This window comes from Protopterus annectens, chromosome 10.part0, assembly GCF_019279795.1.
Source record: "Protopterus annectens isolate FY-2018-M chromosome 10.part0, PAN1.0, whole genome shotgun sequence".
In the NCBI taxonomy this organism is placed as follows: domain Eukaryota; kingdom Metazoa; phylum Chordata; order Ceratodontiformes; family Protopteridae; genus Protopterus; species Protopterus annectens.
The window spans coordinates 714777370-714796405 of record NC_056744.1 but is presented as its reverse complement, the minus strand read 5'-3'; the positions used below and the strand labels follow the sequence as shown (position 1 = coordinate 714796405).

Genomic DNA, 19036 nt, shown 5'->3' with positions numbered 1-19036 from the left:
AGTGGCTTGTTTATGTTGCAGTGAAGGCTGTGGTCTTTGTAGTGAGCGTTTTAAGTATAACCAGTATTTCTGAGGTAGAGGAAGTCTCTTAAGGCAGGATCTTTCTTAGCCTGGAAAGCAAGCCAATGGTGAAATTTATAGGGGCCAGTGAGAGACAGAGGAAAGCAAGAAGCTTTTTAGTCTGTTTAGATAACTAAGTGAACTTAGTCCTTTAACCTTTTTTGTCAGAAATGGTTGCAGTCTTTCTTTTGGCAGGGTGTTTTGCTGAGGCACATGTCAAAAGGGGCACTGCACTCAATAATGACTCTTGTAAAGGAAGAATACAGGGATGTTATGACCTCCTTGTCCCTGGATGAGATACCCTTACTAATGAATTGGGCCATGTAAAAAGCTTTCCTTACAACGGAGACAACATGGTGGTCAAAAGTCAGGTTTCTATCAACCTGGGTGCCCAAATATCGTAAGACTTATTGCATGCTTACAACATTGTTATTAATGTGATAATTTGTGGGGACATCATTCTCCTCACAGGGGATGATGATGCATTTTTTTGGCATTTAGCTTGAGGCCATATTTCTGGCACCAGTTATTTGTTTGGGTGAGACCCTCTTGTAGCTTATTCAGAATTGTTTTATTAAGTCAGTAATGTGAATTCTTTACTTCATTGCAAATTTGTTGGGTTATTTTTGTGGATTATAGTATTGTAGGACTGCCAATGTTGACATTTTACGTAGTTGGACTGCTGGAATGTTTTTTCCAGCGAGAAATGCTAGTGCTGTAGTGAATATCTGTTTATTTGCAACATATATATATATATATATATATATATATATATATATATATATATAAACTAAGATGTTAGAGTTAACTGTTAGATTAGAGAATTAGAATGAGAATTAGAATTTTAAGGTAAATATTAGGTATTTATTACGTTTATTCATTGTTCAAATGCACCTACAGTAAAGCCAGGAGGTCGAATGTGGTCTTCCAGAGCAACAAAAGAGTTAACTATATGATATATTTTATATGCGGCCCCAAGACCATTTCTGTTCACTCAATGCGGCCCCAGCAAGACAAAAGGTTGGACACCCCTGCTTTAAAGCCAACTTCGAGTCCAAATTGGCCACATCTACTACAGACAATCATAAGGCCTTCTTCAAATATGTCCACAATCTCAAAGAAAGCACCCAGATCTGTTCAGAACTGGTGGTCAAGGACACCACATACACAAATGCTGTAGGCATAGCCAACCTACTTGCTGACAGATTCACTGAAAACTTCACCCCTCTGTCTCCCCATCAGTAAATCTGGACATCTCCAGTACTTGCCTCCTCCAGTTATCTCTAGGGAACAGGTCATCGCTGCCCTCTCAAAGGCAAAAAATACAGACTCCATGGGACCTGTTTACATTCCAGGCTGCATCCTACATGATCCCAGTCATGAACTTGCAGCACCATTAGGCACCTTATTCAACCAAGGCCCGAGTACCAGCTTTGTCCCAGCCTAGTGGAGGACAGCCACTGTCATCCTTTTACACAAAGGTGGAGCATCCACCAATCTTGGAAATTATAGACCCATCAGCCTAACTAGCTTGATCTGCAAGGCCATTTAAGAGATTAATCCTGGACCTCATTAACAGGGACACTGGCAACCACCAAACACTCGACCCCTACACAGTTTGGCTTTGTTAAGGAGAGGTCATGTCTGTTATATCTGGCTGACTTCTTTGAGACAGTCACCAAAGCCATGGATGAAGGGAAGATGGTGCACACCGCCTACCTTGACCTGGCCAAAGCCTTCAACACTATTCCCCACTCAGGCATAATAGATAAACTGTCTCATCTAGGCATCAATCCATATGTTACCAGATGTGTAGCAAACTGGCTCACTGATAGAACCCACTTAATCAAAATGGGGGAAGCCACCTCAAGCAGTAGACCCGTAATGAGTGGTGTACCCCCAGGGAACAGTCTTGGGGCCTCTGTTATTCTGGATATACTTCTCTGAGGTGGAGACCAAAATCAGTGGGTTATAGCTGGCCAAGTTTGCAGATGACTGCAAGCTGGGCACTGTCATCATTTCCCCAAGTGATGTGGACGTCCTCCAAGACGGTCTCACCAAAACAAATGACTGGTGCCAGAAACACGGCCTCAAGCTGAATGTCAAAAAATGCATGATCATTACCTTTGGGGAGAGTGATGTCCCCAATTATTATCACATTAATAACGTCTTAAGCACGCAATCAGTCATGAGGGATTTGGGCACCCAAGTTGATAGCAACCTGACATTTGACCACCATGTTGCTTCCACTGTATGGAAAGCTTTCTACATTGCCCACCTCATAAGTGAGGGTATCTCATCCAGGGACAAGGAGATCATAACATCCCTGTAGTCTTCCCTTTTAAGGCCAATTACTGAGTACAATGCCCCCTTTCAGCATGTACCTCGCAAAGCACATGCAGCAGCTGGAGAGACGCAGAGGTTCCTCAACAGAAGAATCCAGGGCCTCAAAAATCTACCCTACACAGATAGGCTAAAAGCCCTGTCCTGCTACTCAGTTTCATACAGATTCCTTAGAGGTGACCTCTGTCTAGCATACAAAGCACTCTCAGATCCCGCGTGGATGAAACTGCTGCATTTCCACAAGTCAATCTCCACTTGAGTAACCCACAAACACAACCCCAACCTGGTCTGTGACATCAATAGCACTTGTTGGCGGGTCACATATGTGTCCCAGAGACTCCCCCATCTGTGGAACAGACTCCCTCTCCACGTCAAGCAGAGTAACTCATTATCCCTGGATAACTGGATTTGAAACAGAAAATACACCCCTGGAATTCCACCTATGTACCTACTGGACAGGGGCTTTGGGTGCTGACTTGTCTAAACATGGGCTAATCGCTTGGCTGGGCTTATAAGAGCCTCAGGGCATTAGCCTGGTAACTTCGTATGATCCTACGAGCCAAAATATTGAGAAAAAAATACCAGCTCTAGATCTGTCAAAATTACAAAACGTGTGTTTTTGCAGCGGCACAAGGGTATTCTCCATGTGGGAGTGCAGACCCTGACCCTGTCACTTATATATACCAGTTTCAAGAATGCACAAATAAGGCAGGAGAGGGAAAAATCACATTAAAACAAGGCACCAACCTCTTAAACAAATAATATCTCATATGCCAAAAACCTATACTCACACACCTAGCCCCAGTTTTAAAACTAAATGTTTTAAAAAAAGGACACCGTAAATAAAACAGGACTTCACCGTTTAAACCTCAGTCCTATTTCATTCAATTAAAAACAAATCAGCCATATACCAGGAACCCATATCACAGGGTCAATGTTAGCTTACTGAAAAAGAATACACAAAGTAATAATACAGAATTGTGCAATGTTGAAACATTAAAATGCTGTAAGATTAAAATGTTAATAAAAATATCTACTCCTGTACATGTGAAGAGATCTGAACCCTCTCCCCCTTCAAATGCTACTTAAAGCTCACTTCAAAATTTCACTAACAGGGAGGTGACATTGTTGAATTTAGCAGTGTAAAGTTTCAACATTTTGACATTTCAGGATTTTGCATTCAGTGTTATGACTTTCAGTATACAACTATTCAATAAGCCGTTGTGTATCCATGTGCGTGTGTCTGTGTGTGTATAAACAGACACGCTCATTTATATATACACTTGCCTATACATAATATAGTCTTTCACTCTGATTATCTACTTAGGGTGAAAGAGAAAGCAGAGCCTTTTCCGATATACAATGAGTGCAAACCACAAACAGCCAACCTAAAGAAAGGCAGATACATATGCAGATGCACACACACACACACGCATGCACACACACACACACACACACACACACACACACACACACACACACACACACACACACACACACACACACACACACACACACACACACACACACACACACACACACACACACACACACACACACACACTCCCAGCTACTCACACCCAAACAACAACTATCCATACATATATGTATGAGCAAACACAGACAGACACACACTTGCACAATTTAAATTATCACCAATTTATGTATAGCATGCCTTTGGGATGTGGGAAGGAATTGGACCACCTACCTAAAACACACGTAAACACAGGGATGATGTGCAGACTCCATACACACCTTCAAACTTAGTGTAATCTATATATAAAATATGTGTATGCAATTCATACCTCTCAACTCTACACATTTTTGCAGAATATCCAGATTTTTTGAATCACATTTTTGGTCCATTTTTCATAAAATTGTGTTTTTCTGGCTAATTAGTGGCAAGTCATTAAATATTGATGTTAGAAAATAATGACAGACTTCATACCCTTCAGGAAATTCATGCCAATGCAAAACCTGTTATACATATTCATAGGTGTGCATGTAGATATGTGTATAACTGGTTGCAGCCAAGGTCAGCAAAGCCAAGTTCATCACATGTGGCTGAAACCAGTTTTGTTGTAATGAAATAATTTAGCTTCTCTTCAAGATGATTAGATTTGGAGTTATGGTTAATAATACTGTAATGCAGGGGCATTTGCTCTGCCGAAGGTGCGGAGAGAAAGCCCTAAATAAAGATGATTTGCATCAATGCTCATGGTTGAATACTGTTTGGACAGTAAGCAGTACTGAATTGGTTCTTAAATGTGTGTATGATTCATGTTACTGCAGCCAACCTAAAGACATCAGTTTTACTAATGTGAGGTCCAGTAAATGTTTACATTTATAATAGGCTTTTTACTGCATAGACAAATTAATAAAAAAGTCACACTTGTGAAACTCAGTGGACACGGATGAAAAAAATGTTTTTTTCCTCATTAAAATTTTTCCAGTCTATAATTGCTCTTAAAATACCCCAAAGCCTGAGTTTCTGTTTGCTCTGTAACAAAACATCTCATTTGCAATTGAAGAAAATACTAACAGAAACAAACCATGCACTACAATAAACACTAACCAAAAAAAAAAACACATTTACCTCTAGCAGTTCATCTCCAATGTGTATCCTCCTGTCTTTTCCTGCTGGGCTGTCAGGATTGATTCCCACAACAAATATGCTCATACGCGACCTGTCCTTGTTACCAGCAAGACTGAGTCCAAGACCATGCTTATCCTTTTCAAGCTCGATAATGTGCAGCTCTCCTGGCAGATCGCCATAGCGTTGCCTGATTTTTTCTACAAAAGAAAAAAAAAAAGAACATCTTCATTCGGATCTCTCACAGAGATGATTTATTTTGTGTCCTCTCTCTCATACAGTCAAAAATATAAAACCAAACCTGTGATTGGAATTAAGTCTGCCCATTTAGCTGCACAAGATTTTAAAGTATAGTTATGCCTTCTTTATTGCACCCATGCCTGTAAACAATTCAGAGCCAGCAGTCTGTAAAGGCTTGTACAGAAAATCATATCCTTTGATACGTCCAAACATTACCCAGAGGACAGTAATATCTAAAAAGTCTCTGAAAATGTAAGAAATGCTTTAAAATTGGAAAGGGGATTGCATTCTGGCTATAGCAGAACAAAATGTGATATTTTTGCTTTACTGAGAAATAAACCACTCCTCTCCACCTGTTTTACTTCTGTTTAGGCTTTTATTCCAAGACATACAGACGTGCACATATTACTTCATTTTGGCTGCATGAAATTCCATCTAATCTGCTAAGCTTGATATATCCATTTTCTCTTCATTTTTTTCTTCAGTTGTGCTCAACATACATTAGTTGCTAGAAATATCTGGTACACGGCAGATCTGAATTACAACATTTTATTAAAGTATTCAAAAGGGTTAAAAGGGGTACTGAAATCTATAAATTGGGCTTGTGCCTGAAAATACTACAGCCAAGTGCCTGACACGGCTTCTGAAACAGTGAATGAAAAGCAGTAAGCATTGAGTGATTCAGTTCAAAGCAGTCAAAAGAAAAAGGCATCTTCTTAATCTTTGGGTTCCCCATCCCCATAATTCCTCCTCATCCGTTTGTTCCCACTGGAGGTGACAGCCTGCCAGCCCATTCACTTCCTTAGAAGATGAAAGTTAGGCCACAGCAGTGACACTGTCATATGTAGTGCGAGGTAGGGCTATTTTTTTACTTACTTGTTTGTCTTTGTTGACCAGATGAAGTCCAAGTGGGTAAAAGCCATTTTCGGTGGAGGCCCAGAGAGAAAAGCTCCACATTTAAGGCACACAAGATGCACATTTATAATTGCAGGGAAAAACATCTATACATGAGCTTATTTACATGATTTTTAAATACTTCTAAATATTTTTACATGAACATAGCATTTTAACACAAAAAAAGCGAGAGAGAACTTAACAAATTGGCTAATTACTGAATAGAGAAATTACTTACACTAACAATTAATGTATTAAAACATGATGGTTGTAGGGAAAAGATTTGAGTTTAGGAATAACTTACAGACAGACAAATGGAATGTGGCCTAAAAATGATGAGAGAAATATGAAAGGAGAAGTTATGGAAATAAGCAGGAAGATGAATAGTCAGAGGGGGAATTTTAGTTAGTGGTGGGGTGTGAGAGAAGGAGGAAAGGTGAGAGTTTGGGAAATAAGTGCAGTACGAGGAGTGATAAGGTACAAAAAGATTGGGAAGCAACGTGCCTCTATGAGATGGAGAAAGTAATTTGAGTAAAGCTAGATTGCTGAACAAGAGTAGCAGAGCCATCTTTGTCACTGGTGCTGTTCAGCAAAGTTTTGAAACCATATTCAAGTTTTCTATCTGTTTTAACTTTATTATACTTCTAACTCCCTTTCCTTGCCATGGTTGTGGCTTTGCATATTGCTTGCCACTTATGGGAAGCACACAAGTTTATCCACACATAGTAATTATAGTCTGTGGCATACACCTAAAGCCACGGTTATCATGGTGCTCCCCATAGACCATCCACGGCCCCTCTTCCCAAGCTGGCCATGTTAACTGCTGTTCCTGTCTCATCTCCCCTATACCAGCTCCTCCAGCATCCAAGGCACTAGCTCAAAAATCAGTGCATTACCACTGCCTCCCAACACAGCTGGTTTGGAAAGCAATTTTAATGGCGAGATATGAAACATCCAGTCAAGAAATGACTACTTCAGGTAACAAACTAAGTATGCTTAAATGATGACTCAGAATGTTCTTTTTTTTATCATTATTCCCCCTTCCCCAGATGTGAAAACTACTTGTGTACTTTTAAAAATCATTAACTTTTAGCCTTGAGGAAACCAGCGTTCTGGCATTTACTGCCTTATTATCTACTCACCTCCATGAAAAAAAATGTATTCTTCTGTTGCAGTCAGAACGACAAAATTAAACATTTATTGCTAAAGGAAAACTTTTCATTATATGCAATGTTCGCATATTCACTTGTTTCTACTTAAAATTTGACATTAGATTAAGCTAAGGGTCTTAAATGTGATTAGAGAATGGGCGAACTGCACATCAGCACCCTAACTGGAGAACGAACATTCTCCAGCAGGGTATTGATGTACATGTAATACCTGCTAAAAAACGCGTCCACTGCTTCATATCAGCATATCAAGCTGCCATGGAGCTCAGACTGAAAAAACTAATGACCACTATTATTTTAAACTCACTAAGCAGTGCTTTTGCTGTTTAGCAAGTGTAAAATAATAAATAAAAAATTAAAATAAAAAAGTGTGTACGTGATTATGTCTGTGTGTGAGTGTGTATGCTTGTATGAGAGTGAGAGATTGATTGAGCCATTATCTTACACTTGCTAAGCAGCACCTTTGCTGTTTGGTGAGTGTAAAATAAATGAAACCGCAAAAAGTGTGTGCGTGTGTGTGTGTGTGTGTGTGTGTGTGTGTGTGTGTGTGTATGTCTGTGTAAGCATGCATGAAAGCAGAACATTTTGTGTGTGTGCGTGTATGCATGCGTGAGACAGAGTGAAGAGAGAGATCAATCCCTGTCAGCAATAGCATCAGTTAAGAGGTTTTCATACCTCTTGACCATACCTCTAGACATAAGAAATCTGAACAGAGGGACAAATGACCAAAATTAAGGACAGATTTTAAATACTGCTCTTATAAACTTAGAAAGCTGCTACAACAATAGTTTCCATTAGCACGTAAGAGCGTCTTCTGTGTGAAGGCATATGTGAATGGGGCGTGCCTTCGTTGAAGGTTGTGTGTCAGGGCTGGTAACCCGGTACGTAAAAATCCACTACCAATCATTAGCGGACCAGAGTTCCGCTGTAGCGACCCCTAACCGGGAAAAGCCAAAAGACACAAACATCTGAAGGATATGAAGTCTGAACATACGAGCCAAAAATCTGGACATTCTGCAAAAATCTGGACAGTTGAAAGGTATGCTCTGCTGACTCATAGCTCAAAATGTCTGGATAAACCTAAAATAAACAGGGAACAATGTCTCAAAATAGGAACACATGTGATGGGATACATTTTCTGAAACAGAGCTGTGCATGAGAGAGCGAGTGAGGAGGACAGTACAGCAGTTTGCATACCTCTGGACCTTTCAACTGAAGAAATCTGGATAAAGCCTAAAATAAACAGGTAAAGGCTCAAAAATAGGAAAAGATTTTAATTACTGATCTTATAAAATTACAAACTTGCTTAATTAAAAGGATTTGTGTTAGTATGAATTTTCTGAAGAAAATAATAGTCTGAAACTCAAATGTATGCCATTATTTAGTAACTTCAATCTCCAATAACAGGCAACAAACCAAAAGTTTTAGGAGTAAGAGACCAAAAAATAAAGTAAATGCCTGGATATTTTTAAGTATTATATTCTGGATGTAAAATTCTTCCTCCAACACCATTAACATATACTACAGCAAGTTTGAAACAATAGGCGGAGGAACCATTTTACATCGTAAATCTATTAAAAAAAATAATGCAGTACTTAAAAAAATAAATAAATAAGTAAAACACAACAATTTTACAGAGAACCCATTCCCTAAGTGTAATAATGCCCTCCAGGGTGTCTGTTAATGTGTAATTAACACCTTTTCAAGGGTGTAGAGGCCCTCTGCCTGTGGCGTCGGGCCTCATAACACCCCTGGATGAGCGATAATTACACATTAACACTCACCTTGGAGGGCATTACTGCTTGCTTGATGCTTTGCACTCTCACATTTATTCATTAATTTACACGCTGCTGGTCTTCTTCCTGTTTATCTTCATCCCCCAACCCCAGATTCCAGTTCAGTTCCACGATGCTCCTGATTCTTATCGTCAGCTCCTGTGCTTTTCTCTGTCTCTCAAGCAGTGCAAAAGGTTTCATTGGCAAAGTGTCTTCTGTGGTTTATTATCATAACAATAAGAAGCAGAGTATTCTAGTGCTTGATGGCTCATTTTTTGTTGGATAAACTTTAGCATTTCCTCCATAGCCTGTTCTGCATCAAAAATTACTTTAATCCACCAGGAAAAAATAGTCTGAAGAGAGCTAGATACAGCAGCTTGAATCTCACACCTGCCGCTAGTCATTCCCTGATTACTGGAATAAATCTGTTTCTATTCTGCCTGGTGTACAGTGAATACTCATTTTCCACAAACTACTGTCTCCAACTTTTAATACTTTGCCCTTTTGCCACAGTTTTGTCAGTATCAAGTTTTTTTTTCTGCTGGTAGGTGTGCCTCCTTACTAATAAAGGTCTTGGTTGCTTTCTCATGGACATATTTGGAGCATACCCAATGTATGGCCTTTCTAGTAACAGTTCCTGCTATGGAACACCAGTCCAGTTGCTTATTTGTGCAACTGTTCCTTTTATTTTTTTCTGTTACAGCAGAAAATCTCAGATTTTCCCTATCTGGGTTGTACTCTAATTCTGCCATTCATTGAAACATTTCTTCCTGAGCAGTCTCATACACATCCCTGCCTTTTCTTCATTTTGACCTCTGTCTTTTGCAGTTTAACCAGCTCACTTGAATATCTGTTTAAAGCTCCTTCCATTTTTTTCTAGTCTTTTATTTGAGTTGATGCTCACCTTCAGTGTTCCATTTATTTTAATCAGCTCTAAGCACATTTGACTTTTCTCTAATTTACTGAAAACCACATGTAGTACCAAAGCTGGAACTTGAACTGTTTTTTGCTTAACAGTTGTAGGATTGTTCCCAATCAGTCTCTCTTCATCTTTCTAGTTGGTTTTCTTTCACAGTCTCAGTTGCTTCTTTGATGGCATCCAGGAAGTGTACTTACTAGCCAGTAACAGAATTTTACTTCAGTTGACAGCATCTCTGGTTGAAATTTCTCAGTTTCTATTTTCACACTAGGAGAGCTGAAGTCAAGCTGTTGATCAGTGTGCAGTCATCTTGGAAGCCCAAATGTTGTCCGAGAATGTTGGTGTTTTAATGGTGAGTGAGCCACGTGGAACTCTACTTATCACTACATAAAGTACTTACAGTATCCATCTCATCAACATGTTCCTCCCCTGAGATTAGCTCACGGACCCGCACCACTACAACATTTTACACATCTCCCATTTCCTCACTTGAAGCAGGGTCTAGGTTGAGTCTCTTGGCACAATGTTTTATTCCCATAGCATCCTTGGAGCAAGTCACTTAACCAGACTGCCCTTAGGTTGCCTTGAAAAGAGCTTATATGTAGTGGGTTTAACAGTTTAACAAATCAATAAAAAAGTGACCCATGTTGGATCTCTTGGCCTCTGAGAGCAACTGACGGATGCAGGTTGATAAACTGCAGCTAATTACCCAATGCTTTAAAAGTATCTAGATGCATATTAGTATCTCTTACCTATTTATGAACCTTTCTGTGCAACTGAAGCTTCTTTCATCAAACTTCGTCATCCCTTTCCACTTTAACTAAAGTACTCTATAAATTTACAAACTCCTGTAAATGCTACTCCACTTCTATTCACCACTTCATCTTTTAAACTTCACCTTTCTCTGTTAATTCTAACTATGGGGCAATCATTGTTAACATCACACAGATTAATTTACTTCCTCATCTGTCATGTTCTATCATACAGTCTAGTTCATTAGCCTAATCTCTTCTATGCGTCTGTATTCCACTAAACTGCACAATTCTCAGTTAACTGTGCTTCCTCTTCATCTGATTTCTTTGCTTACCTCAGTGGAGCTCTAGAACATTCAGGGCTAAGCAGAAGGAAATGTTCAACTGTAGGGTGCAATTCCTCATTAGTGTTTCCTCTATTTTCATGTGGAGGTCCTCAGGAGTATTTCTGAGACCTTAAGTCAGCTACTGTGCCAAGAAGAGGACTGCCAGTGATACAGCATAATGTTTTAAGTTTCCCTCCACTTTGCATTTTAGGCATTCAAAGCCCAGTGAAGCTGGACAAATCATTTAAAAGGCTACAATAGACCATCCATTTAAGCCCTAAAGTTCTCTCTCATAATTAGTTATGTATGAGAACCTGCTTGAGAAACACATTGCTAAAATAAAACATTTCTCCTGCAGCTGGGATGTGGCTTCAGAAGACAGGAAACTGGGATACTTCTGTACCACATTTTAGCATGCTTAAAGAGGAAAGACTATGTAAAGATGGGAAGAGGAGTGACAATATGTGGGACTGTATCTGCTGTGATGTCATATATAACATGGAACGTGAAGGGGACAGCAAACTGGAAATGCTGGCACTTGCATGGAAAGAAAAAGGATGTCACAAAAATAGGTCAAGGATGGTTTATAAACAAAGGGTAAGTGGGGAAAAAGGATTATTTTACAGTTAAGGAGTTAAGGAAATGTTTAAAGCTTTAAAGAAGAAGAAAAGGAGTATTCTTTGAGTTATTAACTGGAAAGCCCACATGCCTGACTTCTGATGCCTACACTTAAGTCACTCCCAGGAACATTATCCCTTCTCCCAGTACATCTTACAGGGAATAACTCTGCACTCAATTAAAGACTCAAACAGACCTCATGGGTCAGGCAGAAGTACTACAAAGATCAGCCTCTCAGCTTGTAAATAAAAAGGGTCCTTTGAGAAAGCCCACCTACAATTTAACAAAAGAATAAGTACATTTCAAAAAGTTAGGTGTTGGTCCTTGTCTCTCTACAGGTACCACTGCATTGGGATAGGTTTATCATCACTCGTCTCAGGCTTTGTACTGCGCTCCATGCCCCTTACTCATACATGTGAAGGAACCATGGCAATGAATGAATACTGGTTCTATGCACATCCTACATGCAGCTGCAGATGCCATTTACTAGGTACACCCAAGTCCCATCATGCAGTCAAGCCAAAACTAGAATATGCCTTCCCTCTCACCATCTCACCCAGGAATGAAACCAGGCCTGCCAGCTTTTCTGCTCTAGCTGATAATACTGGTACATTCAATCAATTCCAAACTTGGTTAGGAGCAGAAAGACTAGAAATCCTGCCTGCATTCTTGCCATAGGCATTAGGAAATAAACATGTTTTTAAGGACTTATTAATGATGGTTTTAGAGGTGCATCCCAAGGATGGTGAGGCAGTTGATAAGAAAAGGACCATGTGCACAGTGTCTTCAGACCTCACCTGGTACTCACTAGCATGTCTACTGTGAAGACCGGTAAAGATGGGTATAGGCTGCCAGCCTAGTCAAATAGAATTTGGTATACAATTGTATCATTTGTAAGTACTGTGAAATGTTGAAATGCAGCCTTGCTTCTAAAATGAAAGAATATGTTGTGAATGGTTAAACTTAAAAACAATGTGACAACATTACCATCTGCTGTAAAGAAAGCTAAGTCAAGCATTTCTCGTTGGTCCTTTGAAATTAAAATTATTTCATCCCTGCCTTTGACGTTTTACAAATTGGCTCCAGTCCGGCTAGAGGAAGGCTTCCTGCCTATTGTTTTAAGGCTAAAGTTAATGACCAGAATTTACATGTGGAATGTCCTTTATTGCTCTAAGTGTAAAAGAATGTAAATGCAGTTTCTGTAAGCCTGGGAACACCAGGAAAGTGTAAAAGATGATGTAATGTTTAGCAGGACTGCAGTTTCAATTTAAACAGTGAGAACTAGAGATTATTATGCATTTTTGTCTGACTATCCAACTCACAGCACTGCCTGTTGCTCTATGTAAATAAGTTATTTTAGAAGTGTGTTTTCTTGTAGATAGTTAAAAGCTAGAATATTAGACTAAGTGCTTTTCTGTGATGTCAGAACTGTACTACTGATTTATTTTACGTATTTCTGTGTGATCTCTGAACTTTTGACTAGCACTGACTGTGTAGTAGAAAGTGTTGTCTTGTGGTTTTAATTATTTATTATTAAATATTTTAAAACCTTTTAACTGTGGCTGGTTTTGTAGTTAAGTTCTAGAGTACACTGCATTTTTATAGCGTTTATTGTACAAAGCCACTCTAATAAGCCTTGACTGATTAGTCACAATTATCCATTGGATAATAATACTGCACAGTAATAATTGGACAACCTTCTTTTAAGGGCCTTTGGGTAGCTGATAATATTAGCTGGGTGGTGACAGTAATTACTACCATATAGTATGGGTAAAAGGGGCACAGCTGGAGAACCTGTGCCAGCCTTCCCCAGGAGTGTCTGTGTGGTTGTATAAACTTATCTCAAAGTGTGTGTGTCAGCTACTTGGGCAGGGACACGAAGCACTGGTTGGACACAGAGGGTACTGGAGATTTTAGCTTGCCTAACTAGGCTGAGATCAGGACCCTATAGCTATGCAAGTGGGGAGTCTTATTGGGGACCTGGGGAGCAAGGGAGTGACCAGCCCTGGACTGACTGTGATCTCTGTGTGCTCTTAAGGGGAAATTGCACTTTACTGTGTGCATTTGTTATCCTTTCCCCCTATATGAGACATCCCTCTCTGGTGTTAGTGGTGAGGATTGAGGCTCCTTGATTGCTGGGCCAGGGTACGGGTGTCGCATATAAATTGGTAGCAGTGGTTGGGATATCCTCACATATTAATTGTTTAGCAGCGGGGGGATATCCACATCACATATTAATTAGTTGGCAAATACTAATTGGCTTGTAGTGGTGTGGGTAGAGTGAATCCTGTAGCTTGTGTACAGTGAGCTTTGAAGGTGTTTTGCACTCTAAGTCAGCCGCGCAGTGAATACTCGGAGTTCAGATCAGAATTATTTTATTTCTTTTGTTGGCTTAGTTAGTCAGGGTAAGCAGGCAGCATGTCAGCAGAGGAATATGGAAAGCTGACAAGGAGCCAGCTGGCGGAGATGTGCCAGGCTAGGGGGACTGGCGCATGGAAACCTGACTAAGGCAGACCTGACTGCAACCTTGGTTAAAGCTGCATCAGAAAACTGCAACCAGGAGGGAAATCAGACTGGCAGTGGAGAATGGACAGCTCAACCTTTCTGCAGTGGACTTGAGCTGGAGCTACAGAGACTTGAGTTAGAGGTCAGGCATGTGGAATTAGAAGCAAATGAGAGACTGCAACATTAATGCAGGCTGAGGAGAATGACAAACTCTTATGCCTGGAAGCTGCGGAACAAGAAAAGCAGAGGCAGCATGAGAAGGAGATGCTGACTCTTTTCCAGAGTCATGGAGGTAATCGGGGAGGGAGTAACTGGACCCCAGAAGCACAAAAGGTCATTAAATTTCTTCTGCAGTTTAAAGAGGGGATAATTTTGATAGTTTCATTCATATGTTTGAGAGGGTATGCAAACAGTATGAAGTTGACCAAGGGCACTGAGTACGGTTCCTGATCCCCTTACTCCATGGTAAAGCTGTAACTGCTTATCTAAAATGCCTGACACTGCATGTTTTGATTATACTGCTGTAGAGAAATGTCTTTTAGAACTGTTTAAGCTAACACAGGAAATGTATAGGAAAACGTTTCATGAGCACAGATGCAAGGCAGATGAAAGTGTGTGTGAATATGTTGCTGAATTGAGCACTTATTTCCATAGGTGGGTGAGTGGATGTCAAGTCACCACTTCTGAAGGGGCTGGCAGACCTTTTGTTGAGGGAACAAGCCCTTAGCACTTTGCCTGAGGATCTGTTTAGCTGATAGACAATGTGCTACTTCAGATGAGTTGGGGAAGGAGGGAGACCTATACCTGGCAAGCAGGGCAGCCCAAAACAGGAAGGGGATCCCCAGTACTGCTCATGAGTCTAAAGGAACCCATCGTGGGTAGCACAGACTGCCCCAACAGAATCTGCCGGTAGCAGGGGAAGCCACTAGTCCAGGTACATGTCCAGGAGCTAGGGTTAAATGTTTTGAATGCAACCAGTGGGGCCATGTGGCATATAGGTGTCCACAGAGGCAAGGTGGGGAACCAAAGGTGAGGGAGCCAGTGACTGGGAAAGACAAAATGTCAAAAGTAGGTTGTCTTGAGGCAACAGGGGTACTAAACTACTATCCTGCAGATGTCCTGAGACGGAAGGATTTGGATGAGGCAGTATCTTGTGCTTATGCAGTTACATGCGGTCAGGCTAGGAGACCAGCATTTGGGTCTGGTAGCCTGGAGGGAGGCCCAGACAGACTGTATGCTTGCAGCCAGGACTGGTGAGGTGGTTACCTCAGGGAGGGAGCTACACTGTAGCAGCCAGACTAAAGGTGAGCCACAGTTGCTTGTGGGTACTGATGGTCCCTTGGACAGAGTGACTGCAAAGGTAGAGGTGAATAGTAGTACCCAGGCTAACAGCAAGGCACCACTGTCAGAGGATGCCAGACGTCCTGTGGAAGGGGAGCTGGGAAGGGTTACAAGGAGAGAGTTGAGACAGGCTCAGCTCTCAGACCCTACATTGCAAGGCCTGAGGCAGATAGCTAGGGAGGCACCCGATTCTCAAAGAAAGGGGGAATCTGTATACTGGGATAAAGGGTTACTGTACAGAGAGTGGACCCCTGAGGGAGGGCTAGAAGGTGAGAGAGTACAGCAGTTGGTAGTGCCTATAGCCTACCATCTGGCGCTTCTAGCCATAGCCCATGATATTCCCCTTTGCAGGTCATATGGGCATAAAATGTACAAAGAGGCATATTATGCAGAACTTCTACTGGCCTGGAATTTCCAGAGATGTAACAGGGTACTGCAGAACCTGTGAGCAGTGCCAAAAGGTAGGCAAGGCAGGAGACAAGTTGAGAGCTCCTTTGATGCTTTTGCCTGTGATTAAGGAGCTATTTCAGAGGGTAGCTATATATATTGTGGGTCCTCAGAGTAACCCAAGTTCCACAGGGAAAAAGTATATCCTAGTGGTAGTGGATTATGCTACACAATACCCTGAGGCAGTGGCTTTGTCCTCCATTGAGGCAGAGAAGGTGGCAAATGCTTTGTTAGAGATTTTCAGCAGGGTAGGTTTCCCAAAAGAAATACTGACAGAGAGGTGCCAATTTCATGTCAGACCCACTGGCTTGTCTGTGGAAGTCCTGTGGGGTGAAGCACATGAAGACCACCCCCTACCATCCCCAGACTAATGGTCTTGTTGAGAGTTTAAACGCTACAATCAACTCCATGCTATGGGCATTTTCAGATCAGTTTAAGAGGGAGTGGGACAAATATTTACCCCATCTGTTGTTTGCTTACAGAGATATTCTCCACAAATCCACAGGTTTTTCACCCTTTGAGTTGCTGTATGGGCACAGGGTGAGGGGACCTCTAGATTTAATTTGAGATTAGTGGGAAGGTGAGCGCGAGTCTCACAAGGAGTCTGTTGTGGCATACGTCCTAAACCTCAGGACAAGGTTCAGGGAACTCATGGGCTTGGCCCAGGAGAACCTTGCAGAAGCCCAACAACAGAAAAAGGTGTGGTATGACAGGAATGCTCAAGCTAGAGAGTATGCTGTGGGGCAGCAGGTAATGGTTCTCATTCCTGTCAGACACAACAAGCTGCAAGCAGTTTGGGAGGGACCCTACAAGGTGGTAAGAAAGGTAAGTGATGTTAACTACATGGTGGAATTGCTAGGCAGATGGCAGTGGCACAAATTGTACCAAGTTACCATGATGAAACCTTACCATGATAGGGAGACCTTGTGCTGAGCATTTGCAGTGGACTGCAGGAGGAGTCTGAGGGAGATCTGGGGACTGATATCCTCAGTGAGGCTCGGGCTGACACCTCGGTGGAAGGGGTAGCAATGTCCCAGCAGCTATCTCCTTCCCAGGTTCGAGAAATCCAAGCAGTGTTGCAGGAATATGGGGACATGTTCACTGGGAAACCAGGGTGCACCCACCTAGTGCAGCACCAGTTGGATACAGGAACCCAAAGACCTATTAGGCAGGCCCCTTATAGGGTGCCTGAGAGAGTCAGACCCTGAGGGAGGAGGTACAGAAGATGTTGGAACTAGGGGTAATACAACAGTCCAACAGTCCCTGGGCCTCCCCAGTGGTGCCGGTGCCAAAGAAGGATAGTAGCACCAGGTTCTGTGTGGACTACAGGAAATTAAATAGTCACACATTTGGCTACTTACCCCATGCCAGGGACAGATGAGGCCCTAGAGCAGCTGGGTGGGGCTAAGTATGTTACAACCACTGATGTTACCAAGGGCTACTGGCAAGTGCCCTTGACTCTCAGTGCTAGAGAGAAGTCAGCCTTTGTGACTCTTTTTGGCTTGTATGAGTTCACAAAGATGCCCTTTGGGATGAATAATGCCCCAGCGACTTTCCAGAGGCTGGCAGATAACATCCGAGCAGGAGTAGGAGGGTTTGCCCTTGCTTACCTAGATGATATTGCCTAGATGACATTGCCATCTACAGCCATTCCTGGCCAGAGCACCTTCAGCATGTCAATGAGGTGCTGGGCAGACTACAGAGGGCAGAGTTGACCATTAAGTCGATCAAATGTCAGGTAGGTATGGCAGAGGTCTCCTACCTAGGACATAGTGTGGGGAGTGGTAAGATAAGGCCAGAACCTGCCAACGTGGAAGCCATTCAGACATGGCCTGCACTTGTTACTAAAAAGCAGGTGAGGGCATTTTTAGGGCAGCAGGGTACTACAGAAAGTTTGTCCCCAGTTATAGTACCATAGCTGCTCCCCTTACAGACCTAACCAGGAAGAACAGGCCAGATAAGGTAGTGTGGACCCCAGCATGTGAGCAGGCATTCCAGAGGCTTAAAGAAGCTTTGGGAGGACCCCCTGTGTTAGCCAGTCCAGATTACAGCAAAGAATTTGCTGTGCAGGTGGATGCTTCAAACCATGGGGTGGGGGCTGTACTTAGTCATATTTCTTCAGAGGGGGAAGAGCACCCAGTGATTTATCTCAGTCATAGGCTCCAACCCAGGGAGGAATGCTAAGCAACTGTAGAAAAGGAATGTCTAGCCATAGTGTGGGCACTGCAAAAACTTCAGCCTTATCTGTATGGAAGAAAATTCACTGTTATGACAGATCACAACCCTCTAACATGGTTAAACAGAGCCAGTCAGCAAAATGGCAAGTTGCTAAGATGGAGCCTGGGGTTGCAAGTATATATGTCAGTGCAGCACTACAGTGGGAGTAGCAATGCTAATGCAGATGGGGTCTCAAGACAGGGAATGGGGTGAGGTACACTCAAATAGACCTAACCCTCTCAAGTGATGTTTCTCAAGGGTCATTTGAAAAACTAGCTTAAAGTTCTCCAGGGGGGAGAAATGTGAAGACAGGTAGAGATGGGTGAAGGCTGCCAGCGTAGTCAAACAGAATTTGGTACATAATTCTATCATTTGTAAATACTGTGAAACCTTGAAATGCAGGCTTGCTTCTTAAATGAAAGAATATGTTGGGGTTGGGAGGGTGGCCTAATGGTTAAGGTGTTCGCCTTACAAACACAAGGTACAGGATTTGATTCTCACATGGGATAATTGGCTAGGCTTAAAATGGCTCGCAAGGGCAGTTAGCTTATTATGAACCTATGAACCTATGTTGTGAAAGGTTGAACTTAAAACAATGTGGCAACATTGCCATCTGCTGCAAAGAAAGCTAAGTCAAGCATTTCTTGTTGGCCCTTTGAAATTAAAATTTATTTCATCACTGCCTTTAATGTTTTACAAGTCGGCTCCAGTCCAGCTAGATGAAGGCTTCCTGCCTATTGTTTTAAGGCTAAAGTCAATGACCGGAATTTACATATGGAATGCCCTTTACTGCTCTAAGTATAAAAGAATGTAAATGCAGTTTCTGTTAGCCTGGGA

The 19036-nt window shown here is 41.8% G+C and overlaps 1 protein-coding gene across 1 annotated transcript in view; it reads right to left on the bottom strand.

The window, feature by feature from the left end:
* PATJ (PATJ crumbs cell polarity complex component) overlaps positions 1-19036 on the bottom strand; it is a gene marked incomplete in the record, with an annotated part of 2990875 nt that overhangs the window by 1597081 nt on the left and 1374758 nt on the right. The window contains 1 exon segment of the mRNA XM_044085542.1: positions 5000-5196. Coding sequence (XP_043941477.1) covers positions 5000-5196 — 197 coding nt within the window.